This window comes from Podarcis gaigeae, assembly GCF_964106915.1.
Source record: "Podarcis gaigeae genome assembly, chromosome: 4".
NCBI classification, from domain to species: domain Eukaryota; kingdom Metazoa; phylum Chordata; class Lepidosauria; order Squamata; family Lacertidae; genus Podarcis; species Podarcis gaigeae.
In genome coordinates this window covers 52,275,933-52,300,017 of record NC_139677.1, presented here as the reverse complement: position 1 = coordinate 52,300,017, position 24,085 = coordinate 52,275,933, and the positions used below count along the sequence as shown (strand labels likewise).

Sequence of the window (24,085 nt, the reverse complement as noted above, 5' to 3'; positions counted from 1 at the left end):
TAAAATTAGAAGATCTTGACTTCATACGCCATAAAACAACAAAGCGGCGTGTTTCTTGCATGACTCATGCTCTCCTGCATATAGCTATTTTCTTCATTAGTTCCACATAAGCAGCTGGCTCTGAGATCACAAGCAGGCTTTTTTCATAGTTAGCCTTGATACCTACACGTGGGGTGATACTTGCTGTGCAAATGGGAAGTAAAATTTTAATATTTTGTTTTGGTGATTTGTAAGCCACTTAGAGGCTTTCTTAAAATCGAGTGGTATGGACATTTTGTTAAAATGGAAGAAAACGATGACATCACATTTAGTTCAGATATGCTTGGATGTGTGTGGCCAATAGCAGTGAAAATTCTAAAAGCTTGAAACTGGGAGGGAGCTCAACTAGGGTAGCTAGATGAAAAAGAGGACAGAACTCCTATATATTTTAATAGCTACACAGAAGTGGAAGTCTTCTTTACCAATATTAAAAGTTGCAGCAGCTGCTCACTCTACACAATGTACAGCCCAGACGTAGGTTTATCTTCCAAGTTGAAATTGTTGGAAGTGCAATAGCAGGAATCAGGGCCGAATTAAGACCTTCAGAGGTCCTAAGCACTTATAAGTTTTTGGTGACCCCATATATATCTTATTCAAAGAGGAAGAGCTTGAAATGAAAGTATAGTGTATATGCAGACTTGGCAGATAATAAGTCGTAGCGTTGCATATTTTAAAATAAAAAATAAATTTAAAATGCAAATTAAAGCTGACATTTAGCTGTATGGGATATCTAATTGTGTGGGCCACTATCCCAATGATATTTGGAAGTTTGGAATAATGAGCCTCCATAATTAACAGTTTACAAGGTTCCTTTTGTGAAGTAACATAAAGGACATGTTGACTTGTGGGATCCCTAGGAGCAAGTAGATCAAAAGAGAGGAAAGAATGTTAGTTCAGTTCACAGTATGCATTAGGGTGCCTCAGAAAAAGGCCTTGAGGGGGAACGAGAAAGCTTAAGGAGTACAGTGGAAAGTGAAGTGATTTGTGACTACATTACCTCCTGATGAAATCATGAGGTCTGTTGCCAGAGGTCATGGAAGGACCTGCACCTCTCTGATGACCCATCCTGAACCTATGCTTATCGAGACGACTAACTACAGAACACAATACGTAGATATCATTGTTTGGCAGCGAAACTTTAGCCCCTCTTGGTATTATCTTCTATGTTTTTTTGCAGAAGCTGGAACAGATAGTATTTTATTAGTCATGTTATGCATATATCTAACTCATTGTTCCTTGTTCATACAGACTTCTATCTGCTGATAACCATTTCCTAAAACAAAACAAACCTCTATGTCAGGATTGTACATGGAAGCTGGGAAAGGCGTCTGTCAGGGGAAACATATTGAGTAGTTTCTTGCACCTGAGGGGCAGTATCTATCCAATGAAGTAGTTCTATTGCCATAAAGACATCTGGCTGTGCAACAGAACCTCCTTTCCTACTCCTTGTGCAACATTTAAATCTGTTCTGTGGGCTCCAAAGCAGATTTCGGGAGGGCACAGGGTTGGGGGGTCCTGTTATGCAGCCATTGTGTTACTGCAACTATTTCATTGGATACCAGCCCAGGAGTTTCTCTCTCATGGGTAGGCAAACTAAGGCCCGGGGTCCAGATCCAGACCAATCGCCTTCTAAATCCGGCCTGCGGAGAGTCTGGAAATCAACGTGTTTTTACATGAATAGAATGTGTCCTTTTATTTAACATGCATCTCTGGGTTATTTGTGGGGCCTGCCTGGTGTTTTTACATGAATAGAATGTGTCCTTTTATTGAACATGCATCTCTGGGTTATTTGTGGGGCATAGGAATTCGTTCACTTTCCCCCCTTCAAAATATAGTCTGGACCCCCACAAGGCCTGTGGGACAGTGGACCGGCCCCCTGCTGAAAAAGTTTGCTGACCCCTGTATCTCTCTGATGACTCTTTTAAAAAGTGGTTCTCAACTGGTGGTCCACAGAGGTGGGTCAGGGCACTATTCACATAACAAACAAAAACTACCATAGAGATATGAAAATTTTCAAAAGTAGGAAGTCCATGGCTTGGCTTTCGAAAAAACAAGGGGTCTGCAGTATTTAGCTAACTGGGAGTACTTACTGGAGGCAACTGTTCTGGTCCACTGGGGGGGGGGGGGGAATCTCAAAGTCATAGTAAGGTAATACCTTTACTAGGGCTAAGCTAACTAAATCACCATAATTTGCTTGGCATTTTGTCCTAATCAAGATATTACCTGTGGCTTTGGAGCTCTTAAAATACTTGATCATATACCAGTTTGTAACTTTCCACAGTGTGCACGCAACTATTTGAATAAGCACATTATCTGGTTCATACCACCAGGTGATTAGGAGTAAATCATTATCAAGTGGCTATAAGCAATGTTGTCTGTACTAATACAGAGAGAAGACACTGCTTTCCTTAGTTTCCCATTCCTAAGAATTTGTTTATTATTTCTTTATTACATTCACACCCCAAATTTCTTCCAAGGAGCTCAGGACAGCATACATCATTCTCCTCCTCCCCATTATATCCTCATGAGAACCCTGTGAAGTAGGTAAGGCTGAGAGGCAAGTGACTGGCCCAAGGTCATCTAGTGAGCTTCATGGCTGAGCAGGGATTTGAACCCTAGTCTCCCAGGTCCTAGCCCAACATTCTAACCACTACACCACAGCTTGCATGATGCTTTGGTTCCAAGTACAGATGGTAGTTAAGAATCTATGTTACCCAATTCAAATCCCTAATCAGGCATGAATTTCCAAAATGGCCTTAGGCACATCTGTATATGATAAATGATGCCAGTTTAGCATATAGGATTGTTGTAACCATTACTGAGATCTTATTAATGGTACTATGTGCTAAATAAATACTAAGTGTTGCAATTGTGTCATGTGGTTGTTAATTTGTAGGTTGTTATTTGAAGCAATAGCCTTCTGATTTAATGTACACCATACAGCATATGACCTAATCAGATAGCAAGAATATGAGATGGTCAGCAGGCCAACAGGCAAGGGAAGACAGAAAAGGCACCTGGAAGGCATGCTGTGCCTATATTCCTGAGAGACAGTGGTCAGCCAGGATCCCAACAGATGAAACAAATCTGGAGGCCTGTGATGAGCAACACCCGCCCTCCGAAATTTCTGAAGGCAGAGTGGCAGATGCCCAAGCAAAACGAGACTGCTGTGTATCATGCTGTGTCTGTGAAGCTTTCAACTTTGCACATTAGCCAAGAATGGAGGAAATGAAGATGGAAGGTAAGGGGTTTGCCAACCATCTGAACTGCAATATTGACTAGAAATCCTGTAGAGCAGCAGTGCCCCTCCAGATGCTGCTGCAGTTGTCAGGGCAGATGGGTGTTGTAGTACAACATCTGGAAGGCCACAGGTTCCCCAGTACTGCTACAAACTAAAGCACAGGGAGACAGGCAGCTGCCTTTAACTGAGTCACACCATTGATCCTCCTAGCTCGATAATGTCTAAACTGAATGGGATCTCTCCAGGGTCTCAGACAGGGGAAATTCCCAGCCCCGTCTGCTGGAGACTGAACCCAGGACCAAAGTGGCACCATCCATGCATCAGCAGGCTTTGAACACCAAGATTTCCAAAAGTACAACATAAAAAGCGGGTCTGAAAAACAGCCCGGTGAGGACTGAGCATGTGCAGAGGGCACAGAATGCTGTTGGCAGGCAGTGGGATGGAAAACCTAAGGGCATGCAGTGAAGCCTCCTGGGAAAGAATATGACTGGCTGGCACCCAAGGGCACTCCAAATTGCAATATCTTTTTCACAGGTCCCATATGTACACAACCTTAACATGCAGCTTGTTCCTATGATGTGTACTGGAAGGTTAGAAAACTCTCTGTACATAATGGCATACAGTCGAGAGCAAATGGAACTGTGAGGAAATCATCAGTCAATTGTCAAATCTTATTTTTCCTTTATCGTTTAGCTAGAACAGTTGTTCACAAAGGCAAAGGCAAAGGAAATGCTTATTCATTCTCTTCTTTGTGTCCTGCTGGGATTCTCCTTTATTTTCTGATGGTACGCTCTTTAAGTCATTCCATAAAAGATGAAGATTGAATTTGTATTTAAACACATGATATGGCAGATACATTGTGTACGGATGCAAAACAAAACACGCCCTCTTCTGCCTGAACAGATGACACAACAGCTCTATAACTACCTAACTTTATCAAAGCAAGTGATTTTCATTAACTTTAGTCTAGGCTGCCTCCTTGTGGTCAACATAACCTACAAACGGTATTATATTATGACTTGCACCCAGGCAATTTGTTGCTGTGCATTTCAGATTTCCCCCAAGCAAAATCATGTATCAGTTATTACAAAGAAAATAATGAAAAGATACACGAGATCACTCTAAAAAGTGCCCCTTAATTTGTAAATATCCACCAGGAATACAGTGCGAAGTGCAAAGGGTAATATCGAACAATGACTCCCGAATATTTATGACATGATAGAAGACTAACTGGCAAAGTCAGTTTCAATGGGAAGAACTGCTCTTTCAGATCTATTAGCTAAGTGTAATATTTAATCAACAAGCAGTTCTGTAAATGATTCTATTATCACATTAAGTGTTTAGTACACAACAAGCTTGATTCAAGTTTTAATTTTACTAAACAGAAGACCATAAATGTTGCTCTAACATCAGACTGGCTATTTTTTTCCCCAGGTGACAACCCAAGCTATCTTATTGCTAAAGTGAGTTCTCCATCACCAACATGGAAATGATTCATGAAATGAGGCACATTTCACATCACGGACTATCCCCACCCACTTGTTTTTCCCAAATACAGGAATGGTCTAAGGAAAAGAAAAACATTTCTTATTTGCTCAATTACATCCTTACATCCCGCTGTCAAGTTAGTCGCAGCCTAACTCAGTGTGACTTAAATGCTCTTGCTGTATGGTTTTAGAAGATACTGCCGTTGTATTTACTATTTCTTATTTCCCTCTTTCCTTGCCAAATGTACCACAACCCCCAAGACCTCAGACTTCTGGCTATTCCCAGCAGCTGATTTCACTCCATATTTTGAGTAGGGCTGGCGTTGGTAGCGACTCTCAAGGCCTCTGTTGGGCAGACATCAGCACGTCCTCATTGCATGCGCTCTTTCCTCCACCTCTGTTTGGTTTCCAGCAATCGATTCTGTGGTGTATGTGTCCCATGGGCTCCTACAAGCCTTTCACAGTTTGGTGTCTCCTTACAAGTTAGTAGCTGTACATCTGCTGCTGCTGCTGTTCTGTTTGAACCTGTTGCTGCCCCGCCTGCTGCTGCTGCGTGGGCTGGGCCTGCGTTTGAAGGGCATCCGTCTGAGGCACTGCCCTCCAGGTTAAGGGATGCTGTTCCGATATCTGGCTCCCTAACGGAGCGATGGAGTTCACCAGAGTAGTCAGGTTTATAAAATGGGCGACTGACTGGGGGTTTGCCGGCTCAGGCTGCGACTGTATTTGGATATCATTTTGGCGGTTGCCGTGCAACATGGCGGAACCGGTGACTGTATCGAACGTCACGGTGAGGATGGAATTGTCTAGCTGCAACTGGCGCTCGGGAGTGGCCAGGTGGCCCACAGCCACAGGTTGCAAGTTTGTAAACTGGGTTCCAGCTGGTGTAGTAATGGGGGTAACACTAATATTGGTCAGGCCAACAGAGCTAGAAGGGGCTGTGACATTTGGGTCTCCGAGAGTCACCACCACCTGAAAAAAGAGAAATTCAGAGTTATCTGTAGTGATCGTTTTTACTAGAAATGCATGCTGTGAGGAACAGTCAACTTTTCTGCCTCTCTTTTTTGCCTGTTGATGGCATGATGGGAACACATGTATCATATAAAGCAGTTCAATAACTTTGGCCACCCATCCCTCCCAAAAGCTCAACAACTTTGATCAATCCTCCCCTAAAAAAAGCTCGACAACTCTTTTTATACTGTGAGTAGATCTCAGTCTCTTGGGAGTTGGATGTGCCTGATATGAAGCAACCCAGACTCGGTGATCAGCACCTGAGGACTTCTTCATGTGTCTTCTCCATGGGAGGTCTGGAGGTTGGCAACACAAGAACAGGTCCTTTCTAGCTCCAGGAGACTTAGTTTGGGCAGAATCAGGTATACCCTTCCATAATTAATGCTAAATACATTAATTCTGGTAAATGAGCCACCATAGCAGCTAGACGGCTGTGGAAAATTGTGTCCTGGGTTTTTTGGACTCCTCTACCCATGTAGTATCTGATACTATTAGTTGCAAGATGTGAAATATATTGTCATTATTTTCAGTTCTCCTACCCCACTATAATAGAATAGCTTCCCCCCCCCCCCAAGCTGGTGGCCTCTAGATACTTTGGACTGCAGCTCTCATCAGCCCAGCCTGCATGGCCAGTGGCTGCATCTGATGGGTGCTGTGATCCAAAACATATGAAGGGCACAAAGTTGGGGAAGGCTATAGCAGAAGGTCTTCATTCCACCCCTCATACGATATCTGTTGTTATATTAGAGGGTTGAAAGCAAACAGTGATAAACTTCATGGATTTAGATCATACATGGTGGCGCCCACCCTGTGGAACGCCCTCCCATCAGATGTCAAGGAAATAAAAAACTATTTGACTTTTAGAAGACATCTGAAGGCAGCCCTGTTTAGAGAAGTTCTTAATGTTTGACATTATTATTATTATTATTATTATTATTATTATTATTATTTTATTGAATTTTTAATATCCTGTTGGAAGCCACCCAGAGTGGCTGGGGAAACCCAGCCAGATGGGCAGGGTATAAATAATATAATATTATTATTTACTATTATTATTATTAAATTAATTTTCATCAAAGGTGATCACCACTACTGGCGATTCAGGCAATACTTTCAGCCGAGTTCCCCAAATTGAGGGCAAAATTCTTTCAGATTAGAAAAATCTGAATTTCTTTAACTCTGGTATTTCCAGTCATGTGGTAATGGTATTTCTCACCCCCCCCCCCATTGCAATAGTTCATCTCTAGTATGTTTTGAAATTGAAATTACTTTTTAGAACAAAATACTTTGCTTGTATCTCACCATCAAGCTAACTTGGTCATAGTTACCTGGCCAAGAGATGAGCTAGGCTATGCTGACTGCAGGGCAAAACAATATGGTTGCCATAAGTTCTGGGGCTTTGGGGGATTTTTAAATGATTTTTTAAAAAAACACAAAATGACCCCCTTTGCCATACATCCGGGTTTTCTCGGACATTTTTCCGATTTTGCGAAAATCACCCCGAACACCAAAATGCTGTCCGATTCCCGGACGTATCACAACCCTACAAAACAAAGAAGAGAGGCCTAGATTTCCCAGGCTACTGGTTGTATTCATTCCTACTGAAGAAAGAAAGTGGTTGCATTGAAAGGTCTAGTGTGGTTGGGGCAAAGTCTATTCTCCCACAACGTCAACAATGAGGTAATCAGTGTTTGCACCATGAGAGATGTTTGATCTAAATGGTGCCTTAGCAGACGTCCCCAGAACGCAACCTAATATTTGCTCACATAGAAATGAATTTAGTAACTGGCACTGACTCTGCATACAGAGGCAAAATGAATTTTCAGGGGATTTCAGCCACCAGGGACCTCTTCCTTCCTCTCCTCTGCATATTATACTGGTGAGCTTTCTACAAATTCTCCTACTGAAAAAATCCATCCATACATTAAAATACCTTTTAATATTCCTAGGATAAAAAGCCACTTTTTGTTGTTGTAATTACCACCTTCTCCCGATCCCTTGGTAAAGGGCACTCACCTGCTGAATGCTTTGCACAGCTGAATTGGTCTCATCTCCCACATTCCCTGTGAATTCCACTTCTTTCTCTGTGTATTCACTGAAGGCAGAATCCTCAGGCACTTGGGTTTCTTCCTCTTCATCGGGCTTATGCTTTCGTTTTTGACCACGTTTATGAGCCTTCATATGCTTGCCTTCCGGTAACTCTCCCGGTTCCAGGGCTAGGTCTGACTGCAAGGGGAGTTTTCAATGAAAGCACAATGTCACTGAATTCAACACTTCAACATCAGGAGAAATTCCTGTTCAAAACTGCTGAATTAGAAAAATATCAGTAAGTTTGATTTGATTTGTCGAGGACTCAACAAAGACTATGGTTTCCTTTCATGCTACACATGTTTATTAGTGCAGCAAAGGCAGGAAGATTTGTGCTATTCCTGATGTTGTGAATGGTCAGTGTACAGTGGTGCCTCGCTAGACGAAATTAATCCGTTCCGCGATTCTCTTCGTCTAGCGGTTTTTTCGTCTTGCGAAGCAAGCCCATTGACAGCTTAGCGGATTAGTGCTAGAGCTGTCAAGCGGCTTCCAGCGATCAGCTGTTAAGTGGCTTATCAGCGGAACAGCTGATAAGCGGCTTAGCAGCTTAGGAAAAGGGCGAAAAAAGCAAAAAAAACCCGCCGGGGGACGCAAGATTTTTTCTTCTTGTGAAGCAACCCCATAGGGAAATTCATTTTGCGAAGCGCCTCCAAAACGGAAAAACCCTTTTGTCTAGCGGGTTTTTCGTCTTGCGAGGTGTTCGTCTTGCGGGGCACCACTGTATTATTTTGCATAGATTTGAGCTTTATACAGAAATGTCAGGCTGTACCTCTTGCGTTTCATAGCCTTCCAGCACCCTTGTTCTTTCCCCCTTCTGTACTGATGTGTATCTGGCAACTGAGGACAACATTTTATGCACCTGATAAAGTGGGCTTAAGTCCAAGGGTGGGGAACCTTTTCCTGAAGGCTTCTGAGTGCATTCAGCTGAATGTGCTTGGAATCTCCCTTCAGACCTTTCCCAGTAAATGCAGGAAGGTCAGGGCTGAAGCTGGCACATATGGGGATACTGGGGGGTGGAGTTGGCAGATGGGTACTTGGAATGTCTAAATAAGGGCTAAAGGTAACAAAAGAGTTAATATTAGGCTACACTTGCATTTTACCTGTACAATTCCTATAGATGAAGCATCAACAGTTGTGGTTTCTGAGAGCTGCTCCAAGTCATCAATTCTAACTGAAAGCACCTGGAAAACAATATTTATATTAAGGAATAACATATTTATAGTAGTATTACCCTGCAATTGCGTATAAGGAACAGTTATGCTTATATGTAACAGGCAGATTGGTTTGTTTTATATTATGTTTTATATCATATATGTATGCATATTTTATATTACATTTTATACACCCATTCAAATCTGGCTAGTCACTCTATCAGCTCAACCAAGGCTAGCTACCTTTTGGGTCCTTCAACCGTGGATATAATAAGTGGCGTGTGCTGTACTAAGAATTCACATTCCTAAGATGTGAAAAGCAAGTGTTGGCAACCGTCACAACAAAGCTGCACAAAAATTTAAAAAAATTAATTAATTTTTTTTTTTTGCTGACTCCCCAGGAAGTCAGCAAAAATCATGAACTCTTAATCTGTCATCAAACTCACCTCTGGATGTTTTCGCCTCATGTGACGACTCATTGAAGCTCTGGTGGAAACCTTCGTCCCACAGAGCTGACAACTCTGCGCTTCTACCTTATCGTGAGTTAGCTGAATGTGCTTCTGAAGCATGTACTCCGTGACGTACTTTTTATCACACACTGAGCAAGTCCATTGTTTTCCCACTAGTAGTAGCAAGTAAAACAAGAAGTTGAGCATTAATTTTCAGGTAGGGCATCTTAATATTACAACATTTCAACTACAGGTTTTCCATTTTTTAAAGAGCTACATGTTATGGAACCTGGAGGAAGTATTTTAGATTTGTATAAACACTTACTGTATTTTTCCGTGTATGTCTAATCCCACCCCCCCAATTTTTTTTAAGTTTAAAATTGAGAGTCGTCTTAGATATGGATAGTACATATGGGGCATTTCTTTATTTGGAGTCCCCAAAAATAGGGGTTGTGTTATACACAGAAAAATACGGTACATACTAATTAGGATGGACTGGAATAAAGCAGAGTGGTGAATTCCATGGAAATGTGACACCTGGGCATCTGGGGACAACAATCAGGCTGCATTTGCCTTCTGAGATCATGGGCTGAAAGGATCTGATATTACTAACCTTAGCAAACCTGACAGCACTGAACCAATGTTGTTTACTGCAGATGAGGGAACGTGGCTCAGCTCTCCCTCAAAGTCTGAATGATGTCAAATAGTTGACATGAGAGTTTTTTTAGACTTGCTGTCATATGGATGAAATAAAAAGAAGTCTTGTGGCACCTTCAAGACTAACAGGTCTATTATGGCATAAACTTCCATGGACTAGAAACCACCCCATCAGATGTATTAAGGCTTATCCCAAGTCAGCAAATCTATGTACACATGGGTTTGGGGGGGGGGGGGCAGGCAGGGTGGAATAGTAAGCAATGAGATCAGAGGGAACTGAAATGCACTAAACATCAGCTGAAACAATTATGTTCAAAGGAAGCTTCACAGAGAAGCTCCAGTGTGAAGCCACTGAATTACGAGGTTTCAGAAAGTTCAGTTCTTATAAGGTGAGGCCTGAATCAAGATAGCAGGTTTTTAAAAATTCTACTACAGGTGTAAGTCAGATTACCAATGCCTGAATGTTTTGCATTGCATCACCCACACTGCTTTGTGAATGGTCATTGGAATGATTTTGCACACATTTGTTTAATGGGACAGCTTAATGTGTTCTTTTGCACTGCACTTTCCTCTGACCTCAGCACCAAACATCTGCCGCACGTGTACATTCATAACTGCCAAGTTAGGATAGTGCTCAATGCACCTGATGAAATCAACTTTAGTGCACAATAATTAGATAATAGATTTGTGAAAGGTGCTAAGTGACTCCAGTGTTTTTGCTGCAACAGACTAATATGGATACGAAACTAAGGGATATGTCAGGCAGCTGTTAGTGCTTCAAGGGAAATATATACTAACCAAACTACCTTAATTTATTTTTTTTCAGCCTTCTATAAAAAAGAAGTTAGATTCAGGGCTATGTATTCTGCATGCCACTGGGGGCACATTGTACATGCAAAATCTAGAGCAGGGTTTCCCAAATTTGGGTCTTCTGCTTTTTCTGGACTACAACTCCCATCATCCCTAGCTAGCAGAACCAGTGGTCAGGGATGATGGAAACTGTAGTCCCAAAACCGCTGGGGACCCAAGTTTGGGAAATGCTGACCTAGAGTCTTAGCATTTATCTTTGTAAAGGAAATTTTAGAATCAGTGGCATGGAGTTCCAGCCAAACATTACCTGTGTGAATGAGCTTATGAGTCTCCATTGTATTCCGCTCGCTAAACGTCTTCCCACAGAGCTCACACATGAAATCTTTGATTCCTGCTAATTAGAAACTAGGTTAAGTACCAAAATGATAACCACCCACAGTTCCTTATGGCAAATGTGAAATTGTGTGCTTCAAAAGGAATGGCCAATTAATTGTTCCTTTAGGCCCAAAGTCATGCTGGTGTTTGCTAAGCTATGCAGTGTAGTAAATGCTAAATGGAGAGCAGATTCCAGGCAGTGCTGGGGGGGGGGGGGGGTGACAGGACTTATTAACTCTTTGGCATTTATGCAGGGCTCCATCTGGTTCCTCAAACTTCTTAACATTTGCACAGAGGTGAGAACCAAGGCACAACTATATTCATGAAATAAAGGAGCCCTTAAAAGTAGAAATAAGCAAAATGGAATATACTGACAAAAGACTACATAGTCGCACTATGAGTTTCCCCCCTCTTCATATGTTTCAAGAATGCAGGCATCTTCCTCTAGCTTCCTAGCTATATTAACCATAAATAGCTATGGACAAAATTACCTGGGTATATTTTGTGTTGTTTTTTTTTTAAAAAAAGGCCTAATGGTATTAACCTCAGTCAACATCTATATGTGTGCCTGTAATACACATTTGCACACCCTCCACAGAGACCTGGAAATTTGATAAAGGGTCTAGGGGCAAGTAAAACTGCAACCTGACACACTCTTCTTTAGCAGCAAGAAACATCCTTCAAATGCAGCTGTAGCTACTTACTCCTGGGGACACATGCATTAGACTGGTGCTGTAAGAAGTAACTGACATCACTACTGTATTACAGAGCAGCAGGTCTGTAGGCCCCATTGACTCTCAGGCAATTTATCTTGCCCTGTGCAAGGGCTGTGGAGTTCCTCCTCTCCGTGGTGCTCACCTGTGTGCCTTTTGTAGTGCTTCAGCATGTTGACTTTCTGTGCAAACTTCCGATGACACTCCATGCATTCATACTCCTTTATCCCTTTGTGAAGCTTCATGTGGTGCCGCAAGGCGTGTTTTGTTTTCATGCCTGTAATGGATAAAGTCAAGGTTTAAACATGGTGGGGAAGCCCTTTCAACACCCTCTGCTTGAGAGACTCTGCATAAGAATGTTCCAAGCCAATGGCCACCTCTAAGGAAACTTAAAGAGAACGCCTGGGTCTGTTTCAGAAAACAATTCACCCAAAAGCTTCAAGAGACCCATGAAAAAGGGCAATGAAAGATCTCTGAAAGGCTCTTTATTGGGAATGCTGAGGCTCAGCATGCACGTGCGTGCCAGTTTATTTAAAGAATCCTATTCACTCAGCTGCTGTCTTTGAAAAGCCTAAGAAGTAATTCACAATGTTTAAGGCGGCTCTTGGAGTTCAAGTGAAGTGGAAAACCACCACAGAATGGCAAGAGGGCAAAAGGCTGTCCTGTTTAATCCCACCGCTGCAAGGCAGGAACGTTCACACACTGAATCGTGCCATCCAGACAACATGTGTTATAGCAGGAAGGGGCTTGCAGAGCAAGCAGCTGTAGAAAACACAAGCATGCAAATACTGGGAAGTTACAGGTGTTTTAAATAAGGCGGCATCGATACAGGTGGGGTTTTTTTTTAAGTGAGAATTTAAAACCATCCTGCATGTAGGATGGGGTGGGATGCAAATATTTTAAATTATTCACTGATTAATTGAAACACTTGGAAACAAGATCCAACAAAATCAACGGGACTTCCTCTGCAATAAGTCTTAAAGACACTTAAGCCTCTTATTCACAACCAATTCTGTCATTATTATTAATAACTACATTTGTATCCTACGCTGCCTCCACAAAATTCAGGACAGTGGGAAGAGTCCCCCAGCTCCCTTCAGTCCGCACAACCACCCTGTAGGGTAGGGTAGGTTAAGAGACAGTGACTTGCCCAGTACGTTTCACAGCTGGGTGGGGATTTGAACCCACACCCAGTACTCCTATAAGGAGTAAATTTCCTGCTGCATCTTAGGTGCAGTTATAACATGCCTGATTTGTGAGTGTCAGGTTTGTGCAGAAAAGATCCCAGGTTCTGTTCTCTGGCATTTCCACATATACAGCTGGCAGTGTCCTCTACATTAAACACCGGAAAATTGCTGCAAGGCAGTGATTGTAGAAAATACTGGGCTAGGCAGAGCAATGGTCTGGCTCAGTATAGCGTTCACATCCTTAATGAAGCATGTTCACAACCAATGAAGAAAAAGCCAGTACAGTACCCACAGTCCTGCAGTGCCACATCAGCCGGGCACGCATATGGAAGACTCAGTAATGAGATGTGCTTTGCGACAGAGCAACTTCTCATGAAAAATTAAACAAACATTAAGCACCCCAGATTCCTGATCACTACAGTATAAACGTAAAAAGAATGATTCCAGTCATTTGTAAGGAATCACTCTGATTATCAAGGTAGATTCATATTCTGAAATAACCAATTTTTTTACCACGGACCATTTACTTAGGGATATAAAAGGGACATTTCATACCTTTGCCGCATTCCGCGCACAGATATTCTCGAATATTATCATGGACTCTCATGTGCTCTTTCAGCATGTCCTTCCTTGCAAATGACTTACCGCACTGCTCACAGGCATGATTTTTCACACCTTAAAAATAAAACAAAACCAATTGTTATTTGAAGGGGACTGGGGTGGGGAACGTTAGGTTTTGCATACAGGTAAAAATGAAGTCAACCCTTTCGGCAGTCGTCCCTCCCACTCTCAAAATAAAAGGGTTTTACGAACTGATGTGGAACGAGATAGAAACGGAGAAAAGATACATGGAAAAGTTGTAAAGGAACCTCTAAAAAAAGAGTTGTGGAAAGAAGATGCAAATCAAAGAGGCAACAAGGAAGCAGAAGGAGAGGGGACGAAAGACAGATGGGGGAGGGAAGCTATGAACAGGATGACTGAGGCAAATTACAAAATTAGAGATGCACTGAATTGCACTGAGTCTTGGGGCTACAGAACTGAATGAGAAATATGTCCTCTCCTAACGAGAAAGAACATCCCATTTGACTTGTCTACCTGCAAGGCAGAGCTGTGTGTTTCAATGATAAGCACTAGCAGGCTCATCACTCCCCCTTGTCAGATAGACAGCAAGTGCACAGAGTCAAAAAAGAGAGGCCAGGGGAATATGAGAAGATGCATCCAAAGCACAATGGACTGTACAATGCTCAGCAAATTGCATTGGTTCTATAGACTTCATGAGCTGCAGCTAATGTAATGACGGACACTTTCTGTATGCTGATGAATCGTCCCCGCCATCTCCTCACCCTCAAAAGAAAAAAGCTATTTTGGGTCAATTTTTAGTGCAGAGTTTTCTCAGAACAGAATTAACCCAACACAATCTACGTTCCCGACAAATAGGATTCAATTACAAAATTAAAAAAACAGCACAGGAAAATATTTGTTATTAAAAGAACAGTAATAAAATGAGTCTACCTGTATGAATAAGTTTATGCCGTTCTAAATTCCCTATGCTGTTAAAAATCCTTCCACAGATTTCACATGGATGGATATATCTAAAATAGGAAATAAAAATCAGCTAGAGACATCCTTTTTTTCTAATTAATTGAAAATCTATGAACTCAAAGGTGTACTTTTATTTGAAGGACAAAATTATTTGAAACAGTTCATTAATAGAGTAACACTACACTTTTGAGGGATGTAGAAAACCAAGCTATATTTGTCTCTCTAGCTAGACAATAGTCCATGCATTAGCTCATGGGTTCAGGAATACCGATTTTAAAATTTCTGTGCATTACAAGTGAACACTTGTAATATGTTACAAGTGCTTAGGATTTTTAATGTTATGCATGGCTTTACAGTTTTTAAAAAACTTTTCTTGTAAGTATATAAAAAATACTGTATTGACTTATCCATCTAGAAATATTTAAATAGCATTATACCTTCTTTTCTTTTCTTTTTAAAACTACAGTGGCTTGATTTGGACATCATACTTCGGTTTAGTGTTACAAAGACAGTCAGCCTTGGGCTTGCATGCTCTCTCACTATTGTGAATCAGCAAGAAGGAGATCAGCAGCTTCCATTTAAGACTAACCACACTATAGCATTATATCCCAACACTAAATTGTATTAAGAAGTCAGCTTCTTAAATTGTGACTTGAAGTTGGCTTGTTACAGCAAACCATAGTTAAGAATAGCAGCAGTTGATCTGGGTTTGGCCAGTTTGCTATGTCACCCAGTCCAAAACATAATTGAAAGCTTTTATATTATTCCCTTCTGTGTCTCATCTTAATGCTAAACTTTGCTTTAGTGCTAAGTCCATGCAATGCCCACTGTCTTAGCAGTTTCTTGAGCTGGGCTTTTTCTTTGCAGCTTCTTGCTGTATGGTATAAACCGGGGCAAATCCAAAGTATGGTCAAGTTGACATATGTACCCTGGAAACACTATCCCTCATCTCCCACCCCTTGCCACACACACAAACCTTGTCTGAAGCAGAACATTGTGCTTCCACACATGTAATATTCTTTCACTAATTACATTCAAGTATTTCCCATTTTCTTTTGCTGCCATGGTCATTATTAACCTGGGAGTGCATCACACTTCAAAACTGCACTCTCTCCACAGGATAGAGAAGGGGAAACAGGAGCACATGTGCAAAACTATTCAGTTACTTTTGCAAGGTAAACACATTTTAAGTAGCCACTGTCACAGTCCATCATTTCCCTCGGGCCTGTCTCTGACTGATCTTCTTTGCTAAGGCTCCACAACCATTGCTAAGAAATCATTCTCTGCTTGCAATCCTGCCTCTAATTCATGTGTAGGTTCCACTAAAGTCAATGTATTTTTCCCATGCCCATCTGGCAAGACTGCATCCTTGATTTAGTTTTGTCAGACTTATCTCCTTACTTCTGCACATTGGGGTCTGGCAGGTTCTCCCGATGAATGACCATGTGCGCATGGTAAGTTGCCTTCAAGGCAAAGCGTCTGTTGCAGATGCTACAGCCATAGCCTTTCTCCTTGTGAACTTCCATAATGTGTTTCAGGTACTCTTTTCCTCGGCCAAACGTCAACTGAAGAATGAAACAACAGTGAATGCACCACACTGGGGAGAGGTGGACAACCTTTGGAAATAGTAACCACAAGCTAATGCAGCATTGAAATAAACGACAAGGCTAGCTAATAATCAGACACAATATCTGTGTTGATTTCTGCATGTGGCACTGAAGACTATACCACTGTTTGGTGCGGTTTATATGATGGCCCAGGATCTTTGGTTTCTAAGGGAGTAAAAGTTGTTTTCAGCCCAATTTCTGTAAAGGAAGGCACTATTGCTAGTTTGGCTGGGATTAATAGGTCATGCAGGAGATAGCTAAAGTCTGCACCTGGGAGATAGGGAAGCTATAAAGGGGCAAAGATTGCAGATCCAAAGACACTGAAGGAAAGGTGCAGAGCAGGCAATGGAATAAGATTTTATTTAGCCAGCCAATTTGTTAGCTATGGACTTCTAGAATTATCAATAAAGGGTATGTAAAGGAAAATGGATGCTTGTTTCAGCAAAATTTCACACAAACCTCTGTGGAAGAGGTGAGCTGGAAACCAGACTAATATTAACAATTTCAGCCACCTTTCTTCCACAATCAACCAGACAGCTCCTGTTTATACAAAACAGGCATGAAGGGGCAGTGGCCTATCTCACATTTTACATGTAAACAGACAGGACTTCTTAGCATAGCAATGAAGAAAGATAGAGCAGTATTTTTTTAAAAAAGCGAAATCATGATATCCTTACAGTGATGAAAACTACTTTCTTTTTTTCTTTTTAAAGTGCTTAACTAACATTGCCTGAAATTAAATGTATTTGAATAACAGATACTGTGTGAATAAGAGAAGAATTTCTCTCTTCTGCCCATACTTGTGGGTTAAAGCCATTGATTAGCTGTCTCTCAATCGGCCTCCACACACAGCTGTCCCTGTGATTTCTTACAGGAAGGCTGTTAATACCCAAATGGAGCTTTCCAGTTTGCAACATCTACCTTGTTTATTTCAACCGAGGCAGCACATGTTCAAGTGTATGTTCAGCTCTCCTGCTGCCGCTGAAATGAATGCTACTGCCTGCATGTGCAAGAGCTCCATATACACAAACACACCAGAAAAGACACAGATTTCTGGGTCAGGGAACGTAGCTGAACATCTTTTCACTATTTTCGACATTTCTTTTAGCAACCCAACTCTCCCACCCCATTCCCAACGCAAAATGTTTGAAAGGAGTAAAACTACCTGGCACCTTTTGCAGCTATACTTGTGAGGCTCAGAATCCACACTTCCGTCTGAGTTTTCATCATTCTCCTCAGAAGATATTCCGATTTTGCCAATGAACTCTTCTCTCTGGTGGTCATCCATGATTGCTATGTCCTGTACAGAGTGGAAGTGCAAACTCAAAATGTTGTCTGTCCCAAAAAACTAAGCAGACACAGCCATCGTGTCTCTATTAAGTCCTCTGAAACAAGGAAAAAACAATAGCCTCACTTGCTTCTCAGCTGAATTTACATTAATAACAACCAGAACTATCCGAATTATGGCTTGTTGTTCTATTGCCTCTTTTCAGATGACTGAGCTTTGTGCAAAATCAATAAATAGTGAAATATATCACCTTCTTGCTTATACCTTGCTGCCTGTTAAGTGTCAAAAACCAAACCTTTCAAAAACTAAATCTGCTAAGGTATGACATTCGCTGAATCTTTTGCATGCTTTCTCCTCAATGATGCTTCCTCTTTCAACAACAGATGCTAACTATTCTTCATGCCTTAGTCGTATTGAATTGACAGAGGATAGGAAAAAAATGGCCCCTTCCCCCCGGTCCGCTACTGAGCTCCTTTCCGATTCTAAACGTTATTGCATACTTGTAGCAACATCTTTAAATTGGAATATTACTGCTTAATATATTATATGGCTCATAATTCAGTCTTAAGGAAACCTGAAGCAACCAACGCCACATGGTTGGTCTCATGATTTTCAAATTGGCCTTCAGCCTTTATTGCTTGCTAAACCACTGTTCCTCCTGTTTTTAATGGTTTCCCAGTTCTCCTTGGTAGCTTCTTCGTAACCCTACACAGCTCCAGTTCTGAATCACATCACACTGAGCGCTGTCAAGGTTGTTAAACATTGTACCTTAAAATGAACATGAATATGATCTCTGAGCACATCTACTCTGAAGAACTTGCGGCCACAAATCTCACAGGTGTATTTCTTATCTCCATGGGTCAGGAGGTGCTTGTTCATATTGCTCCTACATGAAAATATCTAAAGGGGAAGAAAGATGTTAGCAGGCAAATTCTGTTTTCCTGTCACGTGTGAAAGATCTAAAATACCCTTGGTTCATACTTTGAACTAAAGTTAGGTGACATTACTGAAGATTAGAATTTAAACCAGCTCGAGAACTGCCCAACAATTAAACTTTGAATTCTAATACAGAACTACTCACAAAGTTTTCCAGTTGATCTCTATAATTTCATTTTCCAAATCCTTATATTCAAAGTTTAAGATTTTATTAAATCTGTTTTCCTATTTTTTGTCATTTTCACAACACTTTTAATGTGCATTGCACTGTGCAGCATTTTATTATGATTGTTTTCATAACAACCTTACGATGACCATTAATTTCCCTTTTAATATTATGAAGTAACGCAGAACAGGGTTGAGGCGAGGACACGGCAGCCTTGCACTAAGACCATATCTTGAGGATGTCTCTTACCAGGGACTTGATTCTAGCAGAGTAATCCTATGAACTAATTAGGACTTACACCCAAATAAACATGTACAGAATTGAACTGCACATATCTCAACTCTGGGTCCCACACTTTTTTCACTGGCATGGGAAGGAGGGTTACTTCCATTCCATAGTAATGACATCCAACTTAACGACAAAGCTCTTAATAGCCAGCAGTTGACCAAATAAGGTCATAATACCAATGAATGGATGGCTGAACAAGCCACAGGTTAGAACCCAAGCACTGCATATCTAGTTCTGCATGCCCAAGGAGACTATGGGCTGGAGCTTCTTAAATAGCAACACACCATTCCACTTGCTGAGGGGCGGGGAGCTCATCCTATGGAACTTAACGAGACAATTTCCCACGATACTTTGACCGTGGCTGTCAGAAGACCACTGGGACAATGCTCACGTGGAAGCTTCTCCTGCTTTGCTTCTCTCTCAACTATCACCCATCAAAAAGCATCCAAGAAAAAGGAAAGAAGGTCACCAAGTTGCTTGTGCAACATTACAGTGGTACCTCAGGTTACGAACTTAATTTGTTCCGGATGTCCATTCCTAACCCGAGGTCTTAACCTGCCACGGCCCTGGAAGTGGATTGCGCTCGTATCCCGGGGCAAAGTTCGCAACCCAGGACACTTGTGGAGTTTGTAACCCGAAGCATTCGTAAGCAGGGCTGTTCGTAACCCAAGGTACCACTGTAATCTGTGTGGACTTTGCCGTCTCTGCTAACCTCATGTCAGTTACACAGACTGGAAAAGTTTGCCATAGTTGTATGGATTTTGGGAACTCATCCAGAACACGTTCTGAATTGTTGTGTGTTAAAAGCACGACAAAATAAATAAATAAATGCATGTGAGTATGCCTGTGGTTTGAAACAAAAGTTCCACGAATGTAAGTCAATGGAAAATCCTACCTTTCCACAAACAGGGCAACCAGAAGGTTCTTTCTTGTACCGAACCATGTTCTCTGTGCTGTGCTCAAAGTCCTCTCTTTTCACACGCCTCACTCCTTAAGATAACAGTTCCCACCAAAAAAAGAACAAACAACGAATAAACCATGCTTCCTACTTTTATGAATAATGCACACCATAATCAATACAGCAGTGCATGGAAATGACATCCTGTCAGTAAGAAGTGCTGCTTAATTTTAGGTTTGCACATAAACATGGATATTGGGCTGAGAGGTAGCACCTTGGTTGTGCAATGATTTGTGTCTCATGCATGCCATCTATTTTATTTATTTGTTGCATCTGTATCCCATTTTTTTCCTTCAGGGAGATCAAAGAGGCGAAAACAATCCTACCTTCTTCTATGTTTTTAGCAGTTCTTGGGTTTTTTTTAATCTGTGAGCTGCCTTCAGTCCCATCAGGGAAAGAGGCGGAGTGTAAACAAATAAGCAAATAAGACCTCTGCTGTTTTATTCTCACAACAATCCTGATAGGCAGGTTAGGCTAAGAAAGGGACTGGCCCAAGGTCAAGCAGTGAGTATTTTGGTTGACTGGGAATCTGAACCCGGGTTTCCTGGTTGTAGTCCTATACTAGAACCCTGTATTTCCACTGCAAGCACAATGGTGGTTCAGCTATCTAGATGCAACTTAAGGACATACCAGAGTTTTCCATGTAAAAAAGGGGTCATTGTGAATAGCCCTTAAATCGCATCCTGAATAATGAACAATTTAGATCATACCTGTCAGACAAATAGCTACACTTGGATGGTTCAAAGCCTTCTCACCCACAATTCCAGTGATGCATTACCACGAATGAAGAAAAGAACCAGCCTTAGTGTGCCATCCGTCGAATTTTTAAATGATTACCATAGGCGAAAGGGAAAAATTATTAAAGGTCCAGGAAGAAGATCCATCACAAATGTACTTACCTTCCAAGTGCCTCCTCTGGTGATCTAACATGACATCCTTCCGGTAAAACAACTTGTTGCAGATCTCGCAAGCAAATTTCTTGTCCCCGTGTTTCTTTTTGTGTTTGGAGAGGTTGCTGTTTGTGGAAAAAAACCTGAAGCACATCTCACACTGAAAGGTCTTGTCGTCTGCATGAAAAAGGGGAAGGACGGATTTCATAAAAGCAGTTTTTAAAACCATTTAGTTGTTTCTAAGAATAAGCCGTGGAATCCAGCTGCACAACTCAAGCAGGGGCCATCTCTGAAAACCAACAAGCAGCTTCCTCTCGTCTAATCCTACACTGCCCATTTTAAACACAAGCCCTTGTCTCCAAAAGGAGGGCATTGCTGTGAGAGTGTCTGCTGTGGCCTGTGTTGATGCCACCAGCAATAGCTTTCTGAGTGAAGCGAGTATGGGAGATGGTATCTGGCCTGCCAGTTGCGACACCACTTGGTTATTACCAAATAATTGATGCTTATCAATGTAGATGGTTCTGTGCTGAGCCACCTTGGTGGGCCAGTGTGGTGGATCAGCCTAGTGATTCCCTACAATAATTTGGATACTGTACGGATACAGCACTCCATCCTGCACACGCATTTGATGGTGATTATGGGAAGCGTTGCAGTTCAGTGGTAGAACATCTGTCTTACATGCAGAAGAATCCAATCCTCAACGTCGCTCGTTATGCTGATTTTATCTGCACGTTATTGATAGTTTTTTAATGTTATTTTATGCATACCAGGTATTTTAAAAGCAGTTTATAGTTTTGTCTGCATAAGTAATAAAAACGGAACGTCCAGATAACTTCTACTGCTCCCTCCTTACTAGATAAATACAATTCCAGACCATTTCATGTGACTTAGGTAACGTGGTTTGATTATCATACCTGTTCTGCAGTTGTGGAATTCTAACGCACTCTCTATCCGAAAAGCTTTTTCACATGTAGCACACTTGTACCTGTATTCATTGTCAACCTGAGGATTAAAAAGTGGAAAACAGAAAAGGAATCACAATAAATATGTCCAAACATATGAAGTTCATACTTTTCAAAAAGTATTTTCTTTGATTTGTTTCCTCAATGGAGCTGTCACCCCTCTCACAAAAAACCCCCAGAAAATTTAAACACTGATAAATTATAGGAGAGGTTTCTATGGTAATTTCTGAGGCTCTTAAGCTTTTGCACAAGTAAAGGCACCAGATTTTTCTACAAACAAAATAACTACAGGTAGGAGAAGGCCCATTCTGAGATCTGCAGACCTTGCCTGCCTACCATGGTGTGTAACCCACTTTCATCCTACAACGGCTTGCTGATGGAGACCCATACAAACCTCATTCCTACTGTGCTTGTATGAAACATGCTGCTTCAAACTCTCTTTTCGACTGAAAAGCTTGGCACATTCTTCACACTTAAACAATTTGTCACCTAAGGGATTAAGCACAACAAATCAGAGTTCAGTCACCTGCTTATCCAACTAGAAAAATTCAGGAATACCTAGCAGCACTAAAATAAAATGTATCAAATATTCAGTTAACTTGGGATCAAATAGCTATCACGCAGTCCCAAATTTGCATCTGGGCTGCTCCCAGTAGGAAAAATGATAGTGTTTAGTACTATTTCAGGCTTAATAGAGAAGAAAAGTGCTAGATCACTTATATCACTGAAGTTTAAAAAAACACACCCAAAAACCTGGAAAAGATAAATGAACATTTAGCACAATATCCTATGCAGATAGGGCTCCAGGGACAATTAATATGCTATAGGAACCAATGACTGAATACAAAACGCATGCACATCATACTGTATATGGTTTTTAAAAGCCTAATGTATTCCTGAAAATCTACATATGGGCCTGTTCTTTCTCTGGGCACTACTCATGGGCATTCTGCCTATGAATCAGTTCCTGCATACAAATGTAACTTATGAAGCAACTTCAGATATTATGGAAAGATTTGGCAGCAAAGGGGCTTAGCAAAGAATTTGCAGAGAGAGGAAGTGATACCATACGTTCCAAAACTTTTGGAACTCCAACTGGTGGTCAACTAAGTTTTTCTCAGATGAGACCCATGGAAATTAGTGAACACAACTAAATTAGGTCCATTAATTCTGATGTGTCTACTCTGAGTAAACCTTCATCAAATACCACCTGTTCATATGTACATTTAATTTAATAAATGATACTTTAAATATAACTACGACATTTTGGGTCAGGCAACTCTTTTTCAAAGGAACTAGGGGAAATATAACTACTTCAGAATTATACATTTTAAAGAAAAACGTATTACCCAAAAAAGAAAAAGATAGGAATTTCACGAATACAGAGGCTGCAATCATTAAAACACTCTGTGTGCTCACTGGGGCTTACTTCTGAGCAGACATGTACAGGATTGTAGGCTAGATGTTAAAAATGTAACATAAGGCACTTCTATTTATGTGTTCATTATTACATTTATGTCCCATTTTTTCTCCAAGGAGCTCAAGATGTTGTACATGGTTTTCCTCCCTATTTTATCCTCACAATCCTGTAAAATAAGCTAAGCTGAAAGTTAATGACTGGCCCAATATTGCCCAGTGAGCTTCACAGCTGAATGGGAATTTGAATACCCACATCCTAGAATCTCCCACATCCTAGAATCCAACACTGTAACCACATGACACTGGCTCATTTTTACATGTCCCCTTATTGGGGATGGGGGGGGGCACCAAACATTTATATATATCAAGGATGTAGAATGCATTGCATCAGTTGTTATCACAGCTGCTTGGTCAAGCATCACTTCATACTAACTGAAGTTGTTTGTCAATTTCCACCCATGTTTCTAATTTGACACAGTAGCCCATGGATGGGGAGCAGCCCTGCTGGCGTAAAACCAGCTGTGGGTGAATGGTACAGCATTATAATGATAATGGCACATCTGGAGGATGAACCACCACCAAAACTGCAACATGGGTGAAGCAGCTGAGTCATCAGTTATGTTTTGTGCACTACTGAACATGACTTGCACCTATCTTCTGTTGCAGTATCTCAAATCACTCCATCAATGCTAAACTGAAGTTTAAACACCGGATCGCTGCAAAAGAAGTGTTTCCTTGAAGAAAGACACATCAAACGAAAACCATTACAATTTTTGTGTAATATTAACTGCCCTTAGTCATCTTTTCTGATCCATCCTTTCTGG

General features: G+C 41.2%; 1 protein-coding gene across 2 annotated transcripts in view; it reads right to left on the bottom strand.

The window, feature by feature from the left end:
• Positions 1 to 3,946: 3,946 nt before the first annotated feature.
• PRDM15 (PR/SET domain 15) overlaps positions 3,947 to 24,085 on the bottom strand; it is a 37,526-nt gene continuing 17,387 nt past the window's right edge. The window contains exons 10-24 of one of the 2 annotated variants that reach the window (XM_083734747.1): positions 22,237 to 22,331; positions 21,795 to 21,882; positions 20,890 to 21,057; positions 19,928 to 20,022; positions 18,411 to 18,542; positions 17,520 to 17,654; positions 16,149 to 16,312; positions 14,718 to 14,797; positions 13,761 to 13,880; positions 12,164 to 12,295; positions 11,238 to 11,324; positions 9,461 to 9,636; positions 8,964 to 9,044; positions 7,792 to 8,001; positions 3,947 to 5,736 (exon numbers count right to left, since the gene is read on the bottom strand). In XM_083734747.1, coding sequence (XP_083590873.1) covers positions 5,251 to 5,736; positions 7,792 to 8,001; positions 8,964 to 9,044; positions 9,461 to 9,636; positions 11,238 to 11,324; positions 12,164 to 12,295; positions 13,761 to 13,880; positions 14,718 to 14,797; positions 16,149 to 16,312; positions 17,520 to 17,654; positions 18,411 to 18,542; positions 19,928 to 20,022; positions 20,890 to 21,057; positions 21,795 to 21,882; positions 22,237 to 22,331 — 2,249 coding nt within the window. In that variant the 3' untranslated portion in view covers positions 3,947 to 5,250. The remainder of the gene's footprint in view (positions 5,737 to 7,791; positions 8,002 to 8,963; positions 9,045 to 9,460; positions 9,637 to 11,237; positions 11,325 to 12,163; positions 12,296 to 13,760; positions 13,881 to 14,717; positions 14,798 to 16,148; positions 16,313 to 17,519; positions 17,655 to 18,410; positions 18,543 to 19,927; positions 20,023 to 20,889; positions 21,058 to 21,794; positions 21,883 to 22,236; positions 22,332 to 24,085) is intronic. The other variant, XM_083734748.1, reaches the window with a different exon arrangement.